Raw genomic sequence first — 23668 nt, forward strand, 5'->3', positions numbered from 1 at the left:
GTCAGTGGGGAGGGATCAAAGGTAGGGGGATGTGACTAAGAAGACTGCAGAGGCCATGGCTCCCTGCTGCTTTCCAATTTCTGCCCTTTTTGGAGGTGTTTTCCATTTTTCTTAGTGGCCTGGGAGGGGCTGGGATGTTTCTGACCCGAAAGCCCAGTGTGGGTGGTGTGTAGTGTTTCCAGTGTTGGAAGGTAAAGTGGGAACTGGTGGAAAGCTTAGGCGTCTCCTAGGCTCTCCCGATGTCTCCTCATCTGTTCCTTCAGCTTCTGGATCTTGAGCACCAGGGCCTGTGCTTCCCAAGCCCCTTCTTGCCCTTCCAGAAGGGCCTGGTACAGCTCCAGCTGCTGCTCCAGCAACTCTTCAGCTTGGGCCAGCTCAGCTGTGGGGCTGGGCCGGGGACCCTGAGTGAGGGGGGCAGAGGGGAGGGAGCATCAGCCAGGGTAGGGGGCTGAGGCTTGCTGGAAGTCAGGCCTTCTGCCTCTAACCTTTCCATCCCATTATATTAAGGTCATCTATACTGTGAAGCCAGGGTAGATTTTGGTCTTGGGGATAGGCCTCTGGTGGGCAGTTTGCTCAGTGGCGATAACTGAACTTGTGTAAGGAGAGGTCATGAGAGGTGAGGACTGGCAGTCCCTTCACCTCCTCCCCTCACTGGCAGTCCCTTCACCTCCTCCCCTCCCGCCCCCAACTAAGAAATGATTAACTGTTAGGTGAGGGGAAATTCCTGTTCAAGGACTTCATGGACTCTGCAAGGAGAGAGCTCTGTGGGGAGAGGGAGCCCTGAGGTCTAGAGTGGGGTGGGGGTGGGGAAGGTGCTGGGGATCTGGGGATGGGAAGTAGGACACAAACTTGGGGGGGGTGGCATCTACTTGCAGGACTGTGACAAAAAGGGATTCCTTCATGCCAGTCTCCCCCCTGGTCTCCCCACTCTTGGTGCTACTTACCCTTGGCGGTGACCTCATCTTCTCAGTGCATGTGGAGCTGGTCTGCTCTTTTGTGCTTGCCTTAGGGCTCTGGGAGCAGCACCTCCAGGAACCCAGGGGCCCCAGGGGCCCCAGGGGCCAGGAAGGCAGGAGGAGGCGACGGCAGCAACATGAGAGCCAGGGCAGAGGGAGGACCATGGCTGATGTAGCAGGGAGCTGTGTGAGCCGCCCAACAGCCACCAGGAACTGGCTCTTTCCCTCCAGGCCTTGGCCTCGCTTCAGTGACTGGCCCTGCCCAGGGCCCTGCCCCTATCTTCACCTCCCTCCCAATCTGGCCCTAGACAGTCTTCCTGAGGTGAAAACATTTCCTGCTAGTTTAGGCAGAACTTGCTTTAGAACACCGGTGCCCAGCCTACTAGGACTTGTCTGTTTTTCCTAGCGCTGTATCTTTTCTCATTTCAATTCTGCAAGGTGCAAGTTATATTGCTAGTGTCAGGAAACTGGCTCAGAGGGTTCCCTTCAGGATTCATTCAGTGAGTACCTACTGGGGCCGTCTCTGCCACATGTGCTCAAGGTCCACAGCTGGTTGGTAGAGAAACCTGGAGAATTCATGCCCAGTTCTCTCTGACTTGAAAGGTTATAGCTGGCTTAAGTATTGGTTACTAAGGTCTTTCCTTTTTCTCTTGCTGCCCAGAATGGCATTTTTTCTTGTCTGTTGTGCACTACATGTTGTAGGGGTTTGCATTCTCTGGTAGTTCTGGGCACTGTTGTGTCACTCTAACCTCGGCTCCTGACAAGAGCCTAACACTGGTAACGGGTCTCAAGCTTTGTTGAACTCGTGAACCCTTTCTTCACATCTGCATGAGAACAAAAGCTCTGTTCACACACCATGTGTGGTGTGAGCATTTATACATGTTGACTTTCTTGCAGTATGTTCTGAAATGTCTTGTGGCTGGATACCTCATAAGGGAGTGGATGGTCCCAATTTTGATCATCTGGGAAAAAGGTAGACTCTCAGGCAGAAAAAAATATCTCAGAAGACAAGATGGCTGGAGGATGGACAGCTGCTAACCAGCTCACTATCTTTGTGACATCATGCTGAATTTGGAGGGAAGATGGCCTTTGCCATAGCATTGGGATCCAGGAACAGGGAGGTTGACTTTCTTGGAGGTCAGTGGCTCTCAGACTTGGGGGGGGTGGTGGCTGAAGCAACTTTAGATGAGGCCAAAGACCCCACATTCCCCATTAGCTGACATGTTCCCACTTTTAAGTGGAAGAGCCAAGAACTTTGGTAGGATTTGAGGAGGAAAAGAAGCTTCTTCATATTTCTTAGTGATAAGGTTATGCATGATTCATATTTGACTTGCAGTGTATGCGTGGCTTAAAATCTTATTTTTTTAATGTTTATTTTTGTGAGAGAGAGAGGGGCAGAAGGAGACAGAGACAGAATGTGAAGCAGGCTCCAGGCTCTGAGCTGTCAGCACAGAGCCTGATGCGGGGCTCAAACTCACAAACCATGTGATCATGACTGGAGCCGAAGTTGGACGCTTAACCAACTGGGCCACCCGGGCGCCCCTTAAAGTCTTAATTATTAGAACACAAGAGGCCCTAACTACTGTTATGGTTGTGGGAAACTATCCAGTATAAGGTTAAACTATAAGCAAATAACATTGAAGCTAAACTAACCACATTTATAAATTAAAAGCAAGATTAGTAGCCATTAAGAAAATACAACAAATTCTGTAAGACAATCTAAATGATGCACTAATAGCAAAATATCCTTTCTGAAAACTAGGCATCTGAGGTTCTATTTTAGGTTATGAACTCTAAAATGGACTAACCTCCAATACTTTGCAGTGGGTGGTCCTAAACCCCGAGTTAAAATAGAGTCTATGGATTTGGGTTTTGTTCATCTGTGAGGATTGGTATAAAAGAAAGTCTGCTACTTGAGTCAGCTCAAATCTATTGAATGAGTTTTGGATCTCATAATCATGGAAATAAATCATGGAAATCATGGAAATATATGTAAGCTAGATTACCTAAATTTATGTTACGGTGTAGATTTATTTTTGTTATTCTTGGGTGTCTCATAGTGTCTTAATAGAGTCTTCCCCCTCCCCCCTCCCCACCCCTTTATGGGAAAAGGCTTTATGGCTAATAGACACTTAATCAAATGAGAGTTGGGCCTGGCTTTTGTAGGAGGAGCCTGTCTTCAGCCAGGCACAAGCAGAGGATTATGGGAAGCATCATCCACAAGGTCAAAGGGCTGCAGAGCTCCCTGAGGCCAGTGTGCTGATAGTGCATGCTTACCCAGCGGATTGGCAGACTGAGGTGACTGACATGAATTACTGTGTCCTTCAGATGAAACTCTTGTGGAGGTGGGGTACTTAGAAATATTGAAGTCCACTGAGCGTGCTTGGCAATTTTGTTCCTGTCATAGGTGATCTTCAAGGTTTTATTAGAAATACTTGGTTAAAGTTATTTTTGCCACACTTCTCTACTATAAAGTAGTAACTTTGCATTTAGTAGTAATTTTTTTTTTCTATATTTTATTCTTTGGAAGTGAGTCACGAAGTCCAGCCCACATTCAAGGGGAGGTCAATCAAGCTCCACCTCCTGGGAAGGGAATTCTCATATGTTACTTGGAATTATTCTGTAAGGAAGATTTGTCTTTTTTCTCCCCATTTTTATTTTTTTTAATTAAAAAAATTTTTTAATGTTTATTTTTGAGAGTGAGAGAGCATGAGTGGGGGAGGGACAGAGAGAGAGAAGACACAGAATCAGAAGCAGTCTCCAGGCTCCAAGCTGTCAGCACAGAGCCCGACGTGGGGCTCGACCTCACGAGTGGTGAGATCATGACCTGAGCCGAAGTCGGATGCTTAACTGACTGAAACACCCAGGCACCCCTTTCTCCTCATTTTTGAATGTATCAATCATTTATATATATCTCTATGGGCTCAATATTTTAAAAAATATTTTGGGTTCCAATCTATGGCTATTTTGCTGCTCCTATTGTTCCAGCCCTGTTCACAGGGAGTTCTTTCACATTGGCCCCTGTGTCCCTTTGACATGTCCTTTTTTGGGGGAGGTGCACTTCCTCCCTGGCATCACAAGACATCCTAGGCTCATCCTGTAGTGTTTCTGTCCTGGCCATAGAGCCAGCTTTTTTTTTCTCGGGAACTCTGGTTCCTTTTATTGGAGAATGATATTTAGAGACGAAGATCTGGGTACTGGGTGCTCATGTCACTTTTCTCAAGAGGACAAAGAAGTTCCAAGAGCTCCTGAAGCTCACACAAGCAACGAAGTAGCTCCCATTTCAGTACCACATTGGAGTTTGTTCAGTGCAGCCTGTAGTCCCTAGTGTATGATGGCCAGTTCTCCATACATGTCTTTTTTTTTTTAATAAATTAAAAATTTTTTTTCATGTTTATTTTTGAGAGAGAGAGAGAGAGAGAGAGCAGAGGAAGGGCAGAGGGTGAGGGAGACACAAAATCTGAAGCAGGCTCCAAGCTCTGAACTGTCAGCACTGAGCCCGATGTGGGGCTTGAACTCACGAACCGCAAGATCATGACCTGAGTTGAAGTCAGACGCCTAACTGACTGAGCCACCCAGGCGCCCATCACCTTGCATTGATCGTCAACTTTGAGTTATTTTTTCCTCTAAGTCTCTGATCACTAACATACTTTGAAGGTTTCTTTTTCAAAGATGGCCATCTATAATATTTTACCATCTATCTAGAAGTGGAGCCTGATTTCCCTCTTCTTGAATCAATGACTTTTGTTTCTGAGAGAGAGAGAGAGAGAGAGAACATGAGCAGGGAAGGGGCAGGGAGACAGGGAGAGAGAGATTCTTAAGCAGGGTCCACGCTTAGCGCAGAGCCCAATGCAGGGCTCAATCTTGTGACCCTGGGATCATGACCTGAGTTGAAATTAAGAGTCGGCTGCTTCTTGCACTCTCAACAATAGCCAGATTATGGAAAGAGCCTAAATGTCCATCAACTGATGAATGGATAAAGAAATTGTGGTTTATATACACAATGGAGTACTACATGGCAATGAGAAAGAACGGAATATGGCCCTTTGTAGCAACGTGGATGGAACTGGAGAGTGTGATGCTAAGTGAAATAAGCCATACAGAGAAGGACAGATACCATATGGTTTCACTCTTATGTGGATCCTGAGAATCTTAACAGAAACCCATGGGGGAGGGGGAGGAAAAAAAAAAAGAGGTTAGAGTGGGAGAGAGCCAAAGCATAAGAGACTCTTAAAAACTGAGAACAAACTGAGGGTTGATGGGTATTGAGGAGGGCACCTTTTGGGATGAGCACTGGGTGTTGTATGGAAACCAATTTGACAATAAATTTTATATATTGAAAAAAAAAAAAAGAGTCGGCTGCTTAACTGACTGAACCACCCAGGTGCCCCATCAATGACTTTTTTTTTTTTAATTTTTTTTTTAACGTTTATTTATTTTTGAGACAGAGGGAGACAGAGCATGAATGGGGGAGGGTCAGAGAGAGGGAGACACAGAATCTGAAACAGGCTCCAGGCTCTGAGCTGTCAGCACAGAGCCCGACGTGGGGCTCGAACTCATGGACCGTAAGATCATGACCTGAGCCGAAGTCGGCTGCTTAACTGACGGAGCCACCCAGGCGCCCCAATGACTGGTTTTGATGATTAGAACATGAGACGGTAATACGGCTTGACTTCTGAGTTTCTGACATAAAATGGCTTGTGATTTCTGACTTGGCTGCTTGAAACACTCCCTCCTGGAACCCAGGGGCTGAGCTGGGAGCAGCCAAGCCATGTGGAGAACAGGTGGAGGAGAGCCTAGATCACCCTGCCAGTAGCCCCAGAAAGCTGCCAGCTGATGACAGTACTGCCTGCAGCCTCATAAGAGAATGCTCTTGAATGTTCTGGATCGGCTGGGCCTCCAGATGACTACAGCCCCAGACCATGTCACAGGGAGCGGAAGAGCTTCCTGCTGAGCCCAGTGAATGCAGAGAATGAGAGCTACTGAAAAGGGATTATTTGGGACTGCTACCTAGCAATACGTAACAGGAACACATGGTATATAATACCACAGTAATACTCTTATTATGTTTTTATTCATCGTCTGTTTTTCCTGTCAGACCATGTCAGGAGAGCAGGTGTTTTGTCTGTTTTGATTAAATGACTACCAGGCCTAGAATCATGCCTGGCACAGAGGCTCTCAATAAATATTTGCGAAGAAATGAATAAATCCTGTGACCAGATTCCTTAAAGTGTGTCTGGGACTGAAAGAGAGAGCTGAGTGGGGGCTGGTTTTGGAGCTTGTCTTGGTCTGCTTGAGCGTTTGTCACAAAATACCACACATTGGGTGCCTTAAACAACACACTCTCTGAAGTCTCTTTTATAAGGACCCTAATCCCATTCGTGGGGGCTCTACTCCCATGATTTAATCACCTCCCAAAGGCCCCACCTTCCAATATTATCACACTGGGGAGTAGATTTCAACATATGAATTGGGGGGTGGGGCACAGTCTATAGCACCGCCAAGGTTTTGGGTCACTGGTCAGGGTAGAAATGAGATTTAGGACTGGGGAAGCAGCATGAGCTTCTCAGTTCAGGGTCTGCGGGGTAGCAGAGAACAGGGCCTGAGGGGTCCAGTCTGAGGGTCTGGGGACTTGGGTCACCAGGGAGGAAAAGTGCAGGACCCCAGACTCCTCGGCGGTGAGTTATGGAAGGTGTAGGGACCGTTACTGGGAAATGGGTGGTCAGTACCCTGGGTCCTATTGCTCATGTACTTGTAGCCTATACTGGTGTCCAGCCCACACTGCATGTTCAACACATGGTCCTCAGGGGCCTCTCAGCTTGGTGTGCAGGCCCCTGCTCGTCATAGAGGAGGAAGGGACAACTGAAGGCCGTGACAACTGGCTGCTCTGGTCTGGGCTCAGCCCTGGTCATGAAATATTAACACAGGGAGTGGGAGTTTGGGATCAGGGTTGGTCCCTACAGGGCTGGCACCACATCTGCCCTTCACTCTCTATGGTCCAGTACCCAGAGAGCCCTCGGTAAACACAAACAGGTGTTCCTTAGGCCAGCCCTTCCCGTGCCACTCGTTCCCTTGATTCCTTCTTCCCTCCTTGTAACATCTTCCCCTCTGATGTCCTTATTTACACCCTAGCCTCATTTCCCCAGGAGCATCCTCCCTTTTCTAGACCCAGTGCACTGCAGACTTCTGCCTCTCATCTTTCATGACGCGTTCTGAGACTTACTGAACTGAGTCCAGCCCCAGAGGCAGCGGCAGAAGTGACAGGGCCTTAGGAATCTTAAGTCCTATCTTTGGAGCAGGGCACCCAGTTTCTTTGTGGGGTACATCCCAGACCTGGGAACCAGCTGCTATCGCCTGGAGACCTTCTGCCGTGCCGTGCAGAACCAATGGGCACTCAGTGGAAACATCTAGGTTATTTTGGGTTTTGGGAAACATTTTGCACCCAAGCCTGACACGGACAGGGGCAATTCTTGTGTTCAAAGCCCTATTTTGGTTGGGAGAGCAGAGGGCGACCCTGGGAGGTCCTGGCTGAGCAAGAGAAAGGGAGCTGGGTCCTCATCTCTGTGACCACACGGGGGCGCTGCTGCTGCACTGAGCAGCCTGGGAGGGTCTGGGCTGTAAGTTGCTCAGAAAAGGCTGACCTGAAGGCTGGGCATCTTCAACAGGGGCGTGAATCAGCTTCTGAGCAGCACTGGATGCCCCAGGTGTCAAGGTCAGGAATGGAGCAGGGATTGAAGGAGAGGAGAGCTCAAGGAGCCTTGTGCCATCTCTGAGGTTTGTGCCGTCTCTGAGGTTTCCACCTCCCCGCTACGACTCATCTCTGCAGCTCCTTGATGACAACACCCAGGAAAACTGAAAAGAAACATTTCCTTTTCCTACTTCTTTTCAGTACTCTTTCTTGATGCCCACAATAACATTTGTGTAACTTTTTCTCAGGAAGGATACACGAGAAGTTGGTCGACCTGTGCATCTTTGGCAGGGGACCGGGGCCCCTGGGTTCTTGGAAGGGAGGAAATTTTCCTACTGTAAGCCTTTGGAATGAATTTGAATGATCTCTTCAAAATATTTTACATTAAAAATCCCTTTCATCTGCATGACCCTTGCCAGTGAATGTACAGTTTGCTCGGCTGTGTCTGTGTGATGGGCCCATATCCAGGCCCTCCACTGCCTGGTTCCTCCCTCACGCCCAAGGTGTTCACACCTCAGAGCCTTCACTGCCCTTCCTGGCCTGAAAACATATCTCTCAGACAGCACTTCCTTCCCTGACATTCTTTTCCAATGTCCTCTTTGAGAGGCCCTCCTTGCACTAGCCTCCCCATGTTGTCCCTCCCGCCTCCCTCTGACCCCTGCCCTCTTTGCCTTTGTTCACACCCTGTTCACTGATACACATTTTAAAGTATATTTCATTGTTTATTGTCTGCCCTTCCTCGAGAATATAAGCTTTACAAGAGGACAAGAGTAGAGATTTTGATTGTTCACAGCTGTATCTCCATTGTGTTGCAAGTGCCTGATTGTTGAATTTAAAACGTTTATTGAGTGAATGAATTAGTGAATGCACGTTCAGACTGACTCACAGACATGCACACTGCTACACACCAATACACAGACACCGTCACTCACACTGACACCTGCACACAGAACACGTATCGTCACTCTAGCCGGTCTTAAGGGCTTACTTCAAGTTTAACACACACCTTACTTGCTGACCTACGGCCCTTGATCTGTAACAGAACTAATTTAACTGATTTTCTTGGAGCTTTGCAGACAGTTGGCCTTGAGGAATGAAGGACCAGAGCTTTCCCAGGCTGCAGAGGCCAGCAAGTCTGTTAGAAGCTGCCTCAGCTTTCTGATTAGTCTAGCAATTCTTTTAGCAAAATGTTTGTTCTTTTTTTTTTTTTTAGGTCACACAAATGATTTCATGACCTCCCTTTGTTATCTGTAGACCTGGCCCTCTCTTGCAGAAAGAACAGAGTCCTCCTGCACATCATGCAACAAGAACCAGACTCTCACACAACCCCCTTGCACGGAGACTACTTGGAACTGGCCCCATCCAGTCTGCACGTGGTTAAGAAATGTTGCAGGCCACTGCATTCCCTTTGCTGATTAAGTACCCTGAACCCCTTTCAAAACCCCCGGGCCAGGCAGAAACCTTAGAGTTGGCTTTTGGTCAAGAGTCTTCCTTCTCCCTGGGTTACTGGCCTCCTGGATAAAGCTCAAATTCATACACACACTTCGATGCCTAATTTTCATTCCACATTATGTTGTGAACATGTCCCAGGTCTTTATGAACGATTTGAACAACTTTCTCCAGATTATTGTGAAATTTCCAAATGTACCTAAAGTTTGAAAGAATAGTCCCTAGCACCCTAGACTTAGTCAATTTAATATTTTCCTCATATGTGTAATAAATTGTATTTATTTTTTTAGGTTTTAAAATTTATTTTATTTTCTTTTTTGGCAATAAATTCTATTTCTGTAATTCTGCAGAAATATTTGAAAATTACTTACCAATCTCAAGACCCTTATCCCTTAAGTACTTCAGCATTCATCTCTTAAAAAATTAATTTTTTCACTCAATATTGTTATACAATCTTCTTAGTTATTGTCCAAAAGTCTTCTATTTGGAGGACAGGGGAGCTCAGGGGTGCTTGGGCCGTCTCTGAGGTTTCCGTTTCCTCCAGGCAACCCCTCTTTCCAGTTCCTTAATGGTAACAGCAGGAAAATGAAAAGTAGAAACATTTTCTTCTATTCCCTAATTCTCAGTTTTTGAACCTTAGTTTTTTATTTTTTTAAAAATAGTTTTTTTTTTTAATGTTTATTTATTTTTGAGACAGAGAGAGACAGAGCATGAACGGGGGAGGGTCACAGAGAGAGGGAGACACAGAATCTGAAGCAGGCTCCAGGCTCTGAGTTGTCAGCACAGAGCCTGACGCAGGGCTCGAACTCACAGACCGTGAGATCATGACCTGAGCTGAAGTCAGACGCTTAACCGACTGAGCCACCAGGCACCCCTAAAAATAGTTTTAATGTTTATTTACTTTTGAAAGAGAGAGAGTGAGCAGGGAAGGGGTAGAGAGAGGGAGACAGAGGGTCAGAAGCAGGCTCTGCACTGTCAGTGCAGTCTGATGTGGGGCTTGAACTCAGGAACTGTGAGACCATGACCTGAGCTGAAATCAAGAGTTGGACAGTTAACCCACTGAGCCACCCAGGTGTCCCACGGATATCCAATTTATTAAGGCAGTGTGTGCAGAAGGCTTGTGGGAGGTGAGATTTGAAAGGGGATTTGAGGTCTCTTTGTAAGGAGATGGGAATATGAAACTAAAGAATTTGGGCTTTAATTGGGAGCCATGAGAGTTGTGTTGTTTTTGTTTTTTTGCAAGTGCTTCTTAAAATTAATTTTTTTTTTACTTTGAGATAACTGAAGATTCACGTGCAATTATGAGACATAATATAGGTCCTGAGCAACTTTTACTCAGTTTTCCTCAATGGTAACACCTCACAAAACTGTAGTCAATATTAAAACCAGGATATTAACATTGATACAATCCACTGTTCTTACTCAGATTTCCCCAGTTTTACTTGCATTCATCTGTGTATGTACAGCAAAACCTTGGTTTGTGAGCATAATTCGTTCCAGAAACATGCTTATAATCCAAAGCACTTGTATATCAAAGCAAATTTCCCCGCAAGAGATAATGGAAACTCAGATGATTCATTCCACATCCCAAAAATATTCATATAAAAATGATTACAATACTGTAACACAATATAAAATAATAAAGAAAATACAAAATATAAAGAAAAATAAACAAATTAACCTGCACTTACCTTTGAAAACCTTCGTGGCTGGTGTGAGGGAGACAAGAGAGAGGAAGGTGATTGTATCAGATGACTTTCACTATCACTAAGGGAATTACTGCTATCTACTGGCTCAAAGGAATCCTTTTCTGCAAGGGGGTCATTGTTTACACTCACATGGATGTTGACTACAGTACAATATTAATAAACCCTTGGCATATACCATATATAATGTAACTGGAAGTGAGGCAGCAGGGGAAAGGGTCTATATCTGCAGGCAGCCTGACCTAGAATGAAGCAAAGCATTCCTAAGTTTACTCTTATCTGGAAAAGCAAAGGACTGTCCATAGGTGCTTTGAAGTGACAGAAAATACACTAGTGCCAGTTGTGGGCACCTTCCAACGTTCTGAAAAATCACTGATTTCTGCCAAACACCGTGGCCTGAGACCGAGCATCCGCCGTGGGAGATGATCACCCACAATCCAATGAAGAGAGAGACAGAGAACCATTGGCTCAGTTGTGACCATGTGATGTTCAGTGTCACATACTGCTCGTATTGCAAGACACTGCTCATTTATCGAATTAAAATTTATTAGAAAGTTTGCTTGTCTTGCGGAACACTCACAGAATGAGTTACTCGCAATCCAAGGTTTTAACTGTATTTAATTCTTTTTCTTTTCTTTTCTTTTCTTTTCTTTTCCTTTTTTTTTTTTTTTTTTTTTTGTCTGAGAAAGAGCTTACTTTTTGGGGAGTAGAGCACTGCATGTGGCCAACACGCCACACATCACGTTCCTACACATCACGCTTAAAAAGGTATACGGGAGGTTTTGCTAAGAAAGATCAAGTAGAACATGGGTTCCTCTGGGCAACTTTCCCATCCCTCCGAGGAGTCAGCACATTCCCAACCATTTCCTGGAAGGCAAATGTGGTTGCTACAGGTAGAGCCCCCGCAGGGGTGCCTTCTTGTTTTTTATAAAGAACATTTTCTTTTTTTTTTTTTTTTTACTGTTTCTTTTTACTTTTTTTAATTTTTATTTATTTATTTATTTATTTATTTATTTATTTATTTTTTTTATATGAAGTTTATTGACAAATTGGGTTTCCATACAACACCCAGTGCTCATCCCAAAAGGTTTTCTTTAGATTTTTTGAAGTCTTCATTTGTTACTTTCATCCTACAGACCAGCTTCTGTATGGATTGCCTCGATGTTGGCCCCAGAGAGGTCATCTTTAGCCATGATCAAGTTGTCCAGGGTTACATCATTGGTTAGGGTCATCCTGCTTGTATGGATCTGAAAGATGGGCTTCTTAGTCTTTTCATCTTGCAGGGGAATTCAATTTTCCTGTCAATGTGGCCTGGTCTGATAAGTGCTGGGTCCAAAGTTTCTATTCAGTTTGTGGCCATGATAACTTTCACATCACCCCTCGAAACAAATCCGTCCAACTGGTTCAACAGTTCCAACATTATTTGTTGAATTTCTCTCTCACCACCGGAATTTGAGTCTATCTTTTTGTTCCAATGGCATCAATTTCATTAATAAATACGACGGATGGTGCATGTTCTTCTGCAACTTGAAACAATTCCTGAAGGAGTTTGGGCCCATCACCCAGGTACTTCTGAGCCAACCACTCTTTTTAAATTTTTTTTTTAAGGTTTATTTATTTTTGAGACAGAGAGAGACAGAGCATGAACGGGGGAGGGGCAGAGAGGGAGACACAGAATCAGAAGCAGGCTCCAGGCTCTGAGCCATCAGCCCAGAGCCCGACGCGGGGCTCGAACTCACGGACCGCGAGATCGTGACCTGAGCTGAAGTCAGACGCCCAACAGACTGAGCCACCCAGGCGCCCCCAAACCACTCTTTTTTAAAAAAAATTATTACAAACAAATTTTTCTAATGTTTATTTATTTTTGAGAGAGAAACAGAGTGCAAGTGGGGGAGGGGAAGAAAAAGGGGGAGACACAGAATCCAAAGCAGGCTCCAGGCTGTGAGCACAGAGCCCAATGTGGGGCTCTAACTCATGAACCATGAGATCATGACCTGAGCCAAAGTCAGATCATGACCTCAGCCAAAGTCAGATGCTTAAACTGGCTGAAACACCCAGGCACCCCTAGAGCCAACCACTTAAGAAAGTGGCTGAGGTTAGGTTTGCTAATGCTTTGGCTAATAAGGTTTTACCGGTGTCAGGTGGAACGTCCAGAATGACACCCTTGGGGGCTTTATATCCATCTCTTCATAATATTCAGGATGAGTGAGAGGAAGCTTCACAGATTCTTTAATTTCCTGGATTTGGTTGTCCAACCCCCCAACATCAGCATAGGTTTCCTGGGGGTGACTTTCCTACCTTCATCACTGTGACCAAGGGATCTGTGTCATCTGTGAGCACCCATATGACGGCATCACCTTGTGGTTGAGCAGGACCAAGCAGCCTGCTCCCAGCAGATCCTTGTCTAGAAAGGAGAGAGTGCTGACGTAGTGTTCTGAGCCCACAGATGTGGACACGATGGCATGATTGTCATCAGTGATCTCTTCCAAGTTTCCTACTGACACTGGGGTCCCCCTCAGATCATCCACCTTTGATCTTTCCTCCTCTTGCTTTTCTTCTTAAAGGCTTCATTTGTTCCTGATTTCTAATGAATTCTTCCTCCATGAGAAGATAGTCTTTAATTCTAACTTCAGTAATTTTAGCCAGCACTGAGTGTGACATGTCACCAGTGGCAGCTTGCTGGCAGCATCTGGTCCCTTTGTATACTTCTTCTTTTTCCCCACTCTAGTTGGTACAGGAGGTTCGTATTTCTTTTTCTTCTCCTTGTCATCCTTCTTGCCACCTCCAGGACCATGACCACCACTCTGACTTAGACCATGTTGCTTTGGCCGCGCGGACTGCCGCTGCCAGAATTGCTTAATCCTATGGAATTTTATCCTATATGTGTGTTTGTTTATCTATAACCACAGTCAAAATATATTTCAAAGATTCTTTTTATTTTTTATTGATTAAAAAAAATTTTTTTAACATTTATTTATTATTGAGAGACAGAGAGACAGAGTGTGAGCAGGGGAGGGGCAGAGAAAGGGGAAGACACAGAATCTGAAGCAGGCTCCAGGCTCTGAGCTGTCAGCACAGATCCTGACATGGGGCTCAAACTCACAAACTGTGAGATCACGACCTGAGCTGAAGACGGTCGTCTAACTGAGCCACCAAGGCGCCCCTCTATTTTTCTAATAATTTTATAATTTTACACGTTATATATAAGTTCTATTAGACATTTTAAATTCATATTATAAGGTGAGAGATTTAGGTTTTTTTGTTTGCTTATGTGTTTTTGTCTATGGATGTCCAATTGCTCTGGCATCATTTATTGACAAGACTATCCTTTTGCATTGAATTGCTTTTGTGCCTTTTTCAAAGGTCAGCTGAGCATATTTGTGTGTGGGGGGGCGCTATTCCTGGGTTTTCTCTTCTGTTCCATTGATCTGTATGTCTATTTATCTGCCAGTTAATTAAAATCTGTTTTAATTACTGCAGCTATATTTTAAGACTTAACATCAAATAGAGTGACTTTTCTCACTTTATCCCTCTTTTTCAAGAGTGCGTTAGCTATTTAGGTACTATGCCTTTCTGTATAAATTTTAGAATAAGCTGGTCTAACTTTGCTGGGGCAAAAATTACATTAAACCTGTAGATCAATTTGGAGGGAATCGACATCTCTACTAAGTTGACTCTTCTAGTACATGAACATATTATGTCTCTATTTAATTTGATTTCTTTTAATTGCATTTTGTAATTTTCAGCATTCAGATCCTTTATGTGTTTTGTTAAATGTATACACAGTATTTCATTTTCTTTATAGTAACTATAAATAATATTGTGCTTTTAATTTTGGTTTCCATATAACCTGTATTACTATATAAAAACATCCTTTTACTTTCAATCTACCTGTGTCATTAAATGTAAACTGAATTTCTTCTCACTTCAACCACCAAAAAAAAAAAAAATGCTGGGACACACAGATGCGCTGAGAAAGTACAACTTAGAAGCTTTTTGAGTCTTGATTGCAATGCTGTTTAGATATTTCTGTAGGAAGGGGCAAAATCACTTTATAGATTAGATTCCTGGGCACCTGGGGCGCTCTGACGGTTAAGTGTTGGATTCTTGGGTTCAACTCAGGTCATGATCTCAGGGTTTGTGGGTTCGAGCCCTGAATGGGGCTCTGCCCTGGCAGCACAGAGCCCTCTTGGGATTCTCTCTCTTCTTCTCTCTGGCCCTTCCCTGCTTTCTCTCTTTCTCTCAAAATAAATAAACCTTAAAAAGAAAAGAAACTGATCTCTATGAGAATCTCTAGCTGGAGCTTTGAACCACAACTTCAGGTGTAAAGAGAAAATCCATGTCCCTCCACCTCCATTCCCAGGCAAGCTCACTCTCTGGCATCCAGTTTACTGGGGGCGAGTTTTCTTTTAGGAGTCCGGAGGAGAGGTAAGGACTAGGAGCTCAGCACAGGTCGAGGGATTTCAGAAGGGAAAGGGACAAAACGGGGCCGATCCCAACCTGGTGTCTTTCCCTGGTTTCCTCAGAAAGACCCTGGGCCAGGCCTCAGGGTGACAAAGAGCGCTCTGTGTAGGTGAGAGAAATCCGGGCAAAGTCGCGGGTTCCTGGGAAAGACACGCTTTGAAAGTCCCGGGCTTGAGATAGGTCTGGGGCGGGAAAGCCCAGTTCCCCGCTACTCCGCGCTCATTTCACTTCTCTCAACCTGTGCCTGGATACTCATGACGCGGCCCCAGTTCGCACTCCCATTGCTTGTCCTGTGTCTAGAGAAGCCAATCAGCGTCACCGCGGTCCCTGGCCTGTCCTGGCCACGGACCCGCTGGGACTTCTATTCTCCAGACCCTGAGGATGCGGGTCGTGATGCCCCGAACCCTCCTCTTGCTGCTGTCAGGGGCCCTGGCCGTGACCCAGACCTGCGCGGGTGAGTGCGGGGTCGGGAAGAAAGGGCATCTGTGGGGCAGGAGCGAGGGGACCGTCCGGCGGGAACGCGGGGCCCTAGGGAAAGTGCCTGTCGCCCCCGCCCCAGAATCCCACCCACCCTGGCAGTCCTCCCCGACCCTCCCCGACTCCTCCCTGCTCTCCCCCACTCGGACCCCCCACCCCCTGCCCTCCTGGCCGCTTCCACCTGGGATCCGGGCCTCGCGCCGGGAGCAGGGTCGGGCGGGGTCTCAAACCCTCCGCGCCCGTAGGCTCCCATTCCTTGATGTATTTCGGCACCGCGGTGTCCCGGCCCAGCCTCGGGGAGCCCCGGTACTTGGAAGTCGGCTACGTGGACGACACACAGTTCGCGCGGTTCGACAGCGACGCCTCGAGTCCGAGGATGGAGCCACGCGTGCAGTGGTTGAAGCAGGAGGCGCCGGAGTATTGGGAGCAGGAGACGCGGGGCGCCAAGGACACCGCACAGACTTTCCGACTGAGCCTGAACACGCTGCGCGGCTACTACAACCAGAGCGAAGCCGGTGAGTGACGCGGACCCGGGTCCGGGTCACGACCCCATCCCCGGGGTTGCCCGAGTCTTTGGGTCCAAGCACCACCCTGAGGCTGCGGGACCCGCCCGTCTCCAAACCCGGGAAAAGCGCGCGGGCACTTTTACCCGCCATTCAGTTTTGGCTTTAAGCCCTGGGGTTCGGGGTGGGGGAGGGGGCGGGGCTCCAGGGCGGAGCTGACCTCGGGGGCGGGGCCAGGGTCTCACACCATCCAGTGGCTGTCTTCCTGCGAAGTGGGGCCCGATTGGCGCCTCCTCCGAGGATACTGGCAGTTCGCCTATGACGGCGAGGATTACATCGCCCTGAACGAGGACCTGCGCTCTTGGACCGCGGCGGACACGGCGGCGCAGATCACCCGCCGCAAGTGGGAGGCTGCCGGAGCAGCAGAGCATCAAAGGAACGACCTGCAGGTCACGTGCGTAGAGTGGCTCCGGAAGTACTTGGAGAGGGGGAACAAGACACTGCTGCGCACAGGTACCAGGGGCCGCGGGGCTTCCCACGATTTCCCCTCCTGCTGAGGCCTCCTAAGAGGATAGGAAGAACTGGGATCCACAGCAGTATATGGCCCTCCCCTGTGTCGGGAGACTGACTGCTCGGGTTTTCAGATCCGGTCCCAGAGAGACCCCCAAAGGGTCTGTCTTTCTCCTAGAGACTGTTAAAGGATAGAGTCTCTCCAGGGATGGAGGAGGAGACCATTTCTGAAATAATTGATCAGCGTTTCCCTTTGGCTCACGGTGGCTCTGGGAACCTTGGGGGATTTTCTCAGGCTGTGTTCTCTGCCCCACACCCATGTGTTTGGGATATCTGACTTCACCTAGTCTGAGTCATTTGGCCTCCAGCCAGGTCCGGACCAGAAATCCCTTTCTTTTCTGCTCTCAGAAACCTGCCTTCTACAGTGGGCCGTCTCACCCTAATTCTAGAACTTTTCAAACAAGAAGAGATTATGTGTCTAGGCTGGTGTCTGGGTTTTTGCTCCCTTCCCCAATTCCAGCTCTCTTGTCCATTCTCAAGATGGCCACATGAGAATTGCCTCAGTGGCCCGAGACAGTTGTAAAATTCCTTAATTTTCTGACCCTTCTCTTCAGACCCCCCGAAGACACACATCACCCACTACCCCACTTCTGACCATGATGTCACCCTGAAGTGCTGGGCCCTGGGTTTCTATCCTGCGGAGATCACCCTAACCTGGCAGCGTGATGGGGAGGACCTGATCCAGGACACGGAGTTTGTGGACACTAGGCCTGGGGGAGATGGGACCTTCCAGAAGTGGGTGGCTGTGGTGGTGCCTTCTGGAGAGGAGCAGAGATACACGTGCCATGTGCAGCATGGGGGGTTGCCCAAGCCCCTCATGCTGAAATGGGGTAAGGACAGGGGGAGACCTGGGTATGGAGCCAAACTTGGAGAACTCAGGAGCCCTTCTGGAAAAATTCAGCAGGGTTGAAGCTGAGACCTCGGAGTCAAGGCCCTCACTTTATCCTCTCTTCCCAGAGTCCCCTCCTCAGCGCAGCATTCCCATGGTGGGCATTGTTGCTGGTCTGGTTTCCTTTGTGGTCATCAGTGCTGTGGTGGTTGGAGCTGTCATATGGAGGAGGTAGAGCCAAGGTACAGAAGGGGAGTGCTCTGAGTTTTCTTGTCTTTCTGTAGTGTTTCAAGTCCAGGTAGAAGTTCGTCCTGCCTTGTTTATGGGAAGTGCCATCCATGCACATGTGCTTGTCCACTGTGCAGCTCATTGCTACATTCACTCTGGAGTAAAGCTCTGTGAGAGTGAAGGGCAAACTTATCACCTTGATGAATGTGGTGATAGGATCTGATTTCCAGCAGTCACAGATCAGAGAATAAGGTCCTTGCTGAGGACAGACTCCAGGAGAATTGTTGGTCTAGCCCTGACATCTCTTTTCTTCATGTCCCCCTGATCCTGCCATAGGTCTGTAGTTACAGTTCTGGAAACTTCCCTGTGGTCCAGGTTATCAGTTTCATCTAGGATCTCGGGCTCTGCCTCCTCCGTGGCATCTCATGTGATATTTTCTTTCCATAGGTGGAAGAGAAAGGAGTTATGCTCAGTCTGCATGTAAGTATGGAGGGGGTGATCCCTGAGACCCTGGGATAGTGTAGACAGGACCCCGTGGGGAGCTCACCTACCCCAAAGCTACTCCTTTAGTCTCATCTCCTGGGGGCTCCGACCAGTTCTGTTTGTTCTAACGCAGGTAGTGACAGTGCCCAGGGCTCTCTCCATTGCTAAAGGTGAGACCCTGAAGGGCCTGAAGTAGGGAGGGGAGAGGGGAAAGGGGCTATGCCTGGGAAATGGGGATTCTTTGAGTAGGATATCTTGAGCATGTGGTAGGCTATTGAGAACGTCAACACTTATATGACTAACCTGAATTTGCTCATGATTATTTTCTTCCGCAGTGTGAGCCAGCTGCCTTGTGGGGGACTGAGTGATGCAAGATTTGTTCACTTTCCCACTTTGTGACCAATGCCCCTGATACCTCTTTCTACAAAGGGCTTCGGCATGTGTCCTCGTTCCTATTACCATAATGTGAGGAGGTGGGGAGACTGCCCCCCGCCTCCATGACCCCACCCTACACTGACCTGGGTTCTCTTTCCTCGTCTGCTTTCATGATCCAGTAGAGGGAGAGTGGGCCACCTCCATCCCTGTCTTTACTTTATGTTTCACTGTGCTACAACTTCTTACTTCCTTGTTGAACGTAGGGCTCTGGATGTGAATTTGTTTTTCCAGTTCTGGTCATGAGGAGTTGATCAGTTAGTTAAAGAAGAAGATTCCTAAAGTTTGAGAGGGGAAAGAAATGGAAACCCTGAGAACCTCCCAGAAGCTGCAGGTTTGGTGTGCCGAGTCTGCTCTGGGTGGGGACAGGAGAAAGCTGCGAGGGGCCTAGCGTGGTGGAGTCTCATGCCCAGTTGGTACAACATGGATGTGACATGGTCACTGCTCAGCTGGGGAACCTCTTTGCGCTTTTGTCTTTGTCCCTCCAGTAGCACCTGCCTTTCCGGGACTGTGATCACTCAGGATATCACCTGGATATCTGGATATTGCCCAGACCTCGTCCTGCTTCCAGGACTATGGGCAACAAGACATTGTATGGCCGGGTCAGCTGAGGCTCAGGCCTGGGTCGGGCCTCAGTCCCGTCTCTGGGTGTTTATTTGCTGTTTCTTTGTTTCTGTAGAGCATTAGGCCCGTTCTCCTTTTTGTGTGGGAGTTCTGGTCTAATTCACCTGTGGGTGTCTCCTCGGTGACAGCAGAAGGAGATGTTTGGCCTGTCGGCGTCTGCACAAGGCCCTGGGTGGCCCTGTGCATAGGAATCTGTAGTATCCAGAGGTTATTTTCAGGCTCATTCAGGTCTTGCCCTCCTTCTCGGGCTTGATTGTTCTTCCCATCTTTTCTGAAGTCTTCTGAGAGGAGCAGATTCTAGCAGACAGGAAGCATGCCATAATTTCTTATTTTAAATTAGTTCTTGTTCTGTTTCCATCCTCTGCTTGCCCACCCTCTGCCCTGGTGATCCTGGTGCTGGCTCCAGCTCCAAGTCATGGAGTTATGAAGCAGAGTCTCCTTAGATTTATATTTGGTTGGGAAATAGCACCTGTGAATCGAGGATGGTTTTTGAAAATGGGCATCTCCTTGGTGTGCAGGGGAGTTGGTGTGAGAGTGGGGATGGGAGGGGGAGGGCAGTGCTGTGAGAGGAGCACAGGGGCACTAATGGCAGTGTGAAGGGTGATTGTGCTGTTGCTGCCACAGAGCTGCTGTGGTCTGAGGCTACATTAGTAAAGATACTGCCTCCAGATTAGGGAGGTGCTCTGCACCGATCGCTCCTTCTCTGTGTGTGTTGTGTGCAAGATATATGACACACTGTTTTCTGCATCTGGGAAACACGATAGAAGTTTCTGTGTTTAGGACAAGGCGCTGCTGCTGGTCTTTACATCACACTTTCAGTAGCAAGAATGGAGATGAGGATTCCCACACGGCTGTGCATCGGCCTCACTTGTAGGGCTCGTTAAAATAAGTGATTCCTTGATCTTGCACCGAGGACTCTGAGTCTGTGGGTCCGGGGAGAGGCCTGTGCATTTTGTGAGAGGCCTGGCGCTCAGCTAGATCTGGAGCCAGTGAGGTCAGCGATCAGAGCAGCCAGCCTGGGGAGGGGCATTAAAGCCACATTTAAATGTGTGTTTTGTTTTTTTTTTTTTTTTAATCTTTGGAGAGGAAAGGGAAGACATAACGTTGTCAATATGAGATGTGGTGTTGTGAGATGTGTGTTATCGTATCCTGGGGTATGGTTGGGTGGGAGGACTAGGGAGTGGTTCGCGGTTCAGTGTGACGAACACCTCGGAATGCTTGCTCTCGGCAACTACTTCCCTGATTGACTTTTCAGAGCAAACAATGGGATCTAAGCTTGTTTGAACTTAGCCAAAAGGTACTGTGCACACACACACACACACACACACACACACACACATACATTTTATATGCATATAAAGTATTCTTTTGGGGAAGATTGTAGAACAGGCTTTGGCTACACAGCCAGGAACAGAGTCCACAAGTGCACGTTAGGGTGGGTCTCACACAGGAACTGCGGCCTCTGCTGCTGGGCACAGACGTCACTGCTCACACTGCTGCCTCCATTGAAGCAGGACACTGGCCCCTGCGGCTAGGACTGACATCGCTGCTGCTTGTGGGACCGGGTGACACACTGCCACTCACGCCGCCTGTGCAAGTACATTCTGCACAGCTGCACCTTCTCTTTGTCACCAGGTCCAGCATGTGGTCACCTGCCTGGCAGAGCCTCACACCATGTCTAACTGGAAGGATGTTGGGACAGCAGGTCCTTCCTCTTCTGTGGAGAGAGGCGGCGTCTTCCAAAGACTCTAAATGTGGAATTCTCATGTAGGAGGGCAGTGCCGGTGCTGGGGGTGAGGGCTGGAGAAAGGACGGCTGATTGCCATTCTCGGAGCACAGACCTGAGGCTGCAGCTTGATCTGGTGCCCTGCAGGCACTCAGGCTCAGTTGGAGGAGCAAGTTTCTAGTAAACGACATCGCTCTTCTCGTTCCCTGGATGCTATGTGATTAGATACAGCTTTGTCCACTCCGGTTTATGCTCACAAATAAGTGCGGTGGCGTTGTGGGCTGGTGAAGTGATTGCTCAAAACGTGTTTGCCCAGCCTCTGTCTCTTGCAAGGAGGAGAACACCTGGGTCTGTAAGACGTCAGGGGGTCTCTGCGTGCACTGACGTGTCATGTTAATGTTTATATTTCCCTGTGCATGGAAATACTCTGGGGAGAGAATCTCTAACATTTGTCAGCTTTATGTGATCCTCACAAAGGACTAAAAACCAACCAGCCAGAAAACCCAAACCACCAGCCTGGTTTTCTAGTGTAGCCATAGCGTCCCTCAGAGACTTAACTGTTAGTTAATAGCAATTCAACTGAGAAAATTTATTTTATTTTATTTTTATTTTTGAGAGAGAGAGGGTGCAAGTGAGAGAGGGGCAGAGAGAAAGAGAAGGAAAGAGAGAGAAGTGGAGCTTGAGCTCTGCTCACCTGAAGTGGGACCTCACCTCACCCGATGTGGGGCTCGTCGAACTCATGAACCATGAGATCATGACCTGAGCTGAAGTCAGATGCTAAATGACTGAGCCACCCAGGCGCCCTCAACCGAGAACATTAAAAAGTCGAATTGACTTTATTCAACTGTTCATGAATTGAGCAGTCTCCCAGCTAGTAAATAGAAAGGAGACATGGGGCTTCTGGGTGGCTCAGTCAGTTTAAGTGTCCGGCTTCAGCTCAGGTCATGACTTTGTGGTTCGGTTTGTGAGTTCGAGCCCCACGTTGGGCTCTGTGCTGACAGCTCAGAGCCTGGAGCCTGCTTTGGATTTCGTGTCTCCGTCTCTCTCTGCCCCTCCCCTGCTCGTGCTCTGTCTTTCAAAAATAAATATTAAAAAAAAAAAAAAGACTCTTCCAGCTGCAGAAAGGAAAGGATTTTAAAGGCAGAGTGGAAGGGGAAAAAGGAAATTATTCGTTAAAAAATGCATTGCTTTAAGCAAGGTGGCCCTTCTAAGGGGAAAGGAAGTGGTCTTTCAGTGGCTTACCTACTTGTGCTGAGCAGGAAATTCCAGGTTGGCTGATTACAGGTCACATTTCTGGGAGAAGCTGAAGCTGCATTTAGGTTAAGGATTAAGATCTTGGTGGTATTTGGCTTAAGTGACTTCATTTTGGGCCTGCTGTCTTCCTTTTTTAACAGGACCATGAACAGCTGGTAGCAGACAGAAGGACATGATATAAATGCTTACACTTATCTTATCCTTTGCTCCTGGATGAGAGGAAGCACAGACTTGCTTGCTCTCCCTCTAAATTTCTCTTTGTGGAGCCGTGAGGGTTTTTTCCTCCATTCAACCAATGCTCTGATTCCCTGTCACCAATTCGATTCATTTCATCAGTCTTTTTTTTAATATTTATTTTTGAGACAGAAACAGAGCAGGAGAGGGGGAGGGGCAGAGAAAGAGAGAGACCCAGAATCCGAAGCAGGTTCCAGGCTCTGAGTGGTCAGCATAGAGCCCCATGTGGGGCTCGAACTCATGGATGTGAGATCATGACCTGAGCCAAAGTTGGGCGCTTAACCGACTGAGCCACCCAGGTGCTCCCAATTCAATTCATTTCAATTCTGACACTGTTGACCTGGAGTTAGCATGAGACCCACAGGTGTGAGGACGCTTCCTACAAGATTGCCCTCACTTCACAGGCACGTCTCAACTGTTACGTTCCCACGTCGCCTGCACTTTTGTTCCACTTGGCTACAAAGTTGAAGGTACTCTCAAAGTTCAATAATTTGCTAGAATGACTCCTAGAACTGAGGAAAATTCCATGCTTATTATTGTGGTTTATTATAAGGACACACATGAGCAACCAGATGAAGAGGCACATGAGTGTGGGAGCGTGAAGGTCGCAGTTGCAGGAGCCTCTGTCACCGTGGGGTTGGAATGTGCCACCCTCTGAGCATGTCGGTGTGTTCATTTCAGAAGCTCTGTGAACTCTGTCGTTTAGAAGCTTTTATGGAAGCTTCATGATATAGGTGTGCTTGATTCCATCACTGGCCATTGGTGATTAAAGTCAGCCTCCAGAGCCTCTCCCCAGAGGTCAGGGAGGGAGGCTGAGGTTGCCAACTCTCTAATCATCGCTTGGTCTTTCTGGTCACCAGCCCCCAACCTGAAGCTATCTAGGCCCCTCGGCCAAGTCATCTCATTAGCATACCTAGAAACACTCATATTACTCAGGAGATCCCAAAGGTTTGGGGAGGTCTGTGCCAGGAACCAGGGACAAAGACCAAATAAGTCTACCACAGGCCACCCCCTGGTCTTTGACCACAGGTCCCTTGTAGCGACA

General features: G+C 47.6%; 2 protein-coding genes and 1 pseudogene across 6 annotated transcripts; 1 reads left to right on the forward strand and 2 right to left on the reverse strand.

Annotated features, from left to right (window-relative positions):
* Positions 1-215: 215 nt before the first annotated feature.
* On the reverse strand, positions 216-1121 carry MCCD1 (mitochondrial coiled-coil domain 1). The gene is made up of 2 exons (XM_047101787.1): positions 945-1121; positions 216-401 (listed from the first exon to the last, which is right to left on the reverse strand). Exons 1-2 carry the CDS (start codon positions 1119-1121, stop codon positions 216-218), a joined length of 363 nt encoding a protein of 120 aa, XP_046957743.1.
* An 11714-nt stretch (positions 1122-12835) lies between these two features.
* On the reverse strand, positions 12836-14459 carry LOC124529202 (26S proteasome regulatory subunit 4-like; annotated as a pseudogene).
* Positions 14460-15604: 1145 nt separating this feature from the next.
* Positions 15605-21788, forward strand: LOC124528392 (patr class I histocompatibility antigen, A-2 alpha chain). 5 transcript variants are annotated; one of them, XR_006966157.1, is made up of 8 exons: positions 15605-15717; positions 15986-16255; positions 16481-16756; positions 17368-17643; positions 17771-17884; positions 18318-18350; positions 18689-18826; positions 21045-21788. XR_006966157.1 is itself a non-coding variant. In XM_047101959.1 (7 exons), the coding sequence occupies exons 1-5, from the start codon at positions 15645-15647 to the stop codon at positions 17875-17877; spliced, it is 1002 nt and encodes a 333-aa protein (XP_046957915.1). In that variant the 5' UTR covers positions 15605-15644; the 3' UTR covers positions 17878-17884; positions 18318-18350; positions 21045-21788. The 5 variants fall into 5 exon arrangements, 3 of the variants coding, with proteins under 3 accessions (XP_046957915.1, XP_046957914.1, XP_046957916.1); XR_006966158.1 differs by lacking the exon at positions 21045-21788 and adding an exon at positions 18487-18523 and having other exon boundaries at positions 18689-20459; XM_047101959.1 differs by lacking the exon at positions 18689-18826.
* The last annotated feature ends 1880 nt before the right edge of the window (positions 21789-23668 follow it).

This window comes from Lynx rufus, unplaced genomic scaffold (genome assembly GCF_022079265.1).
Source record: "Lynx rufus isolate CCGP_SWC_20201006 ecotype Redwood Valley unplaced genomic scaffold, mLynRuf1.p SCAF_6, whole genome shotgun sequence".
In the NCBI taxonomy this organism is placed as follows: domain Eukaryota; kingdom Metazoa; phylum Chordata; class Mammalia; order Carnivora; family Felidae; genus Lynx; species Lynx rufus.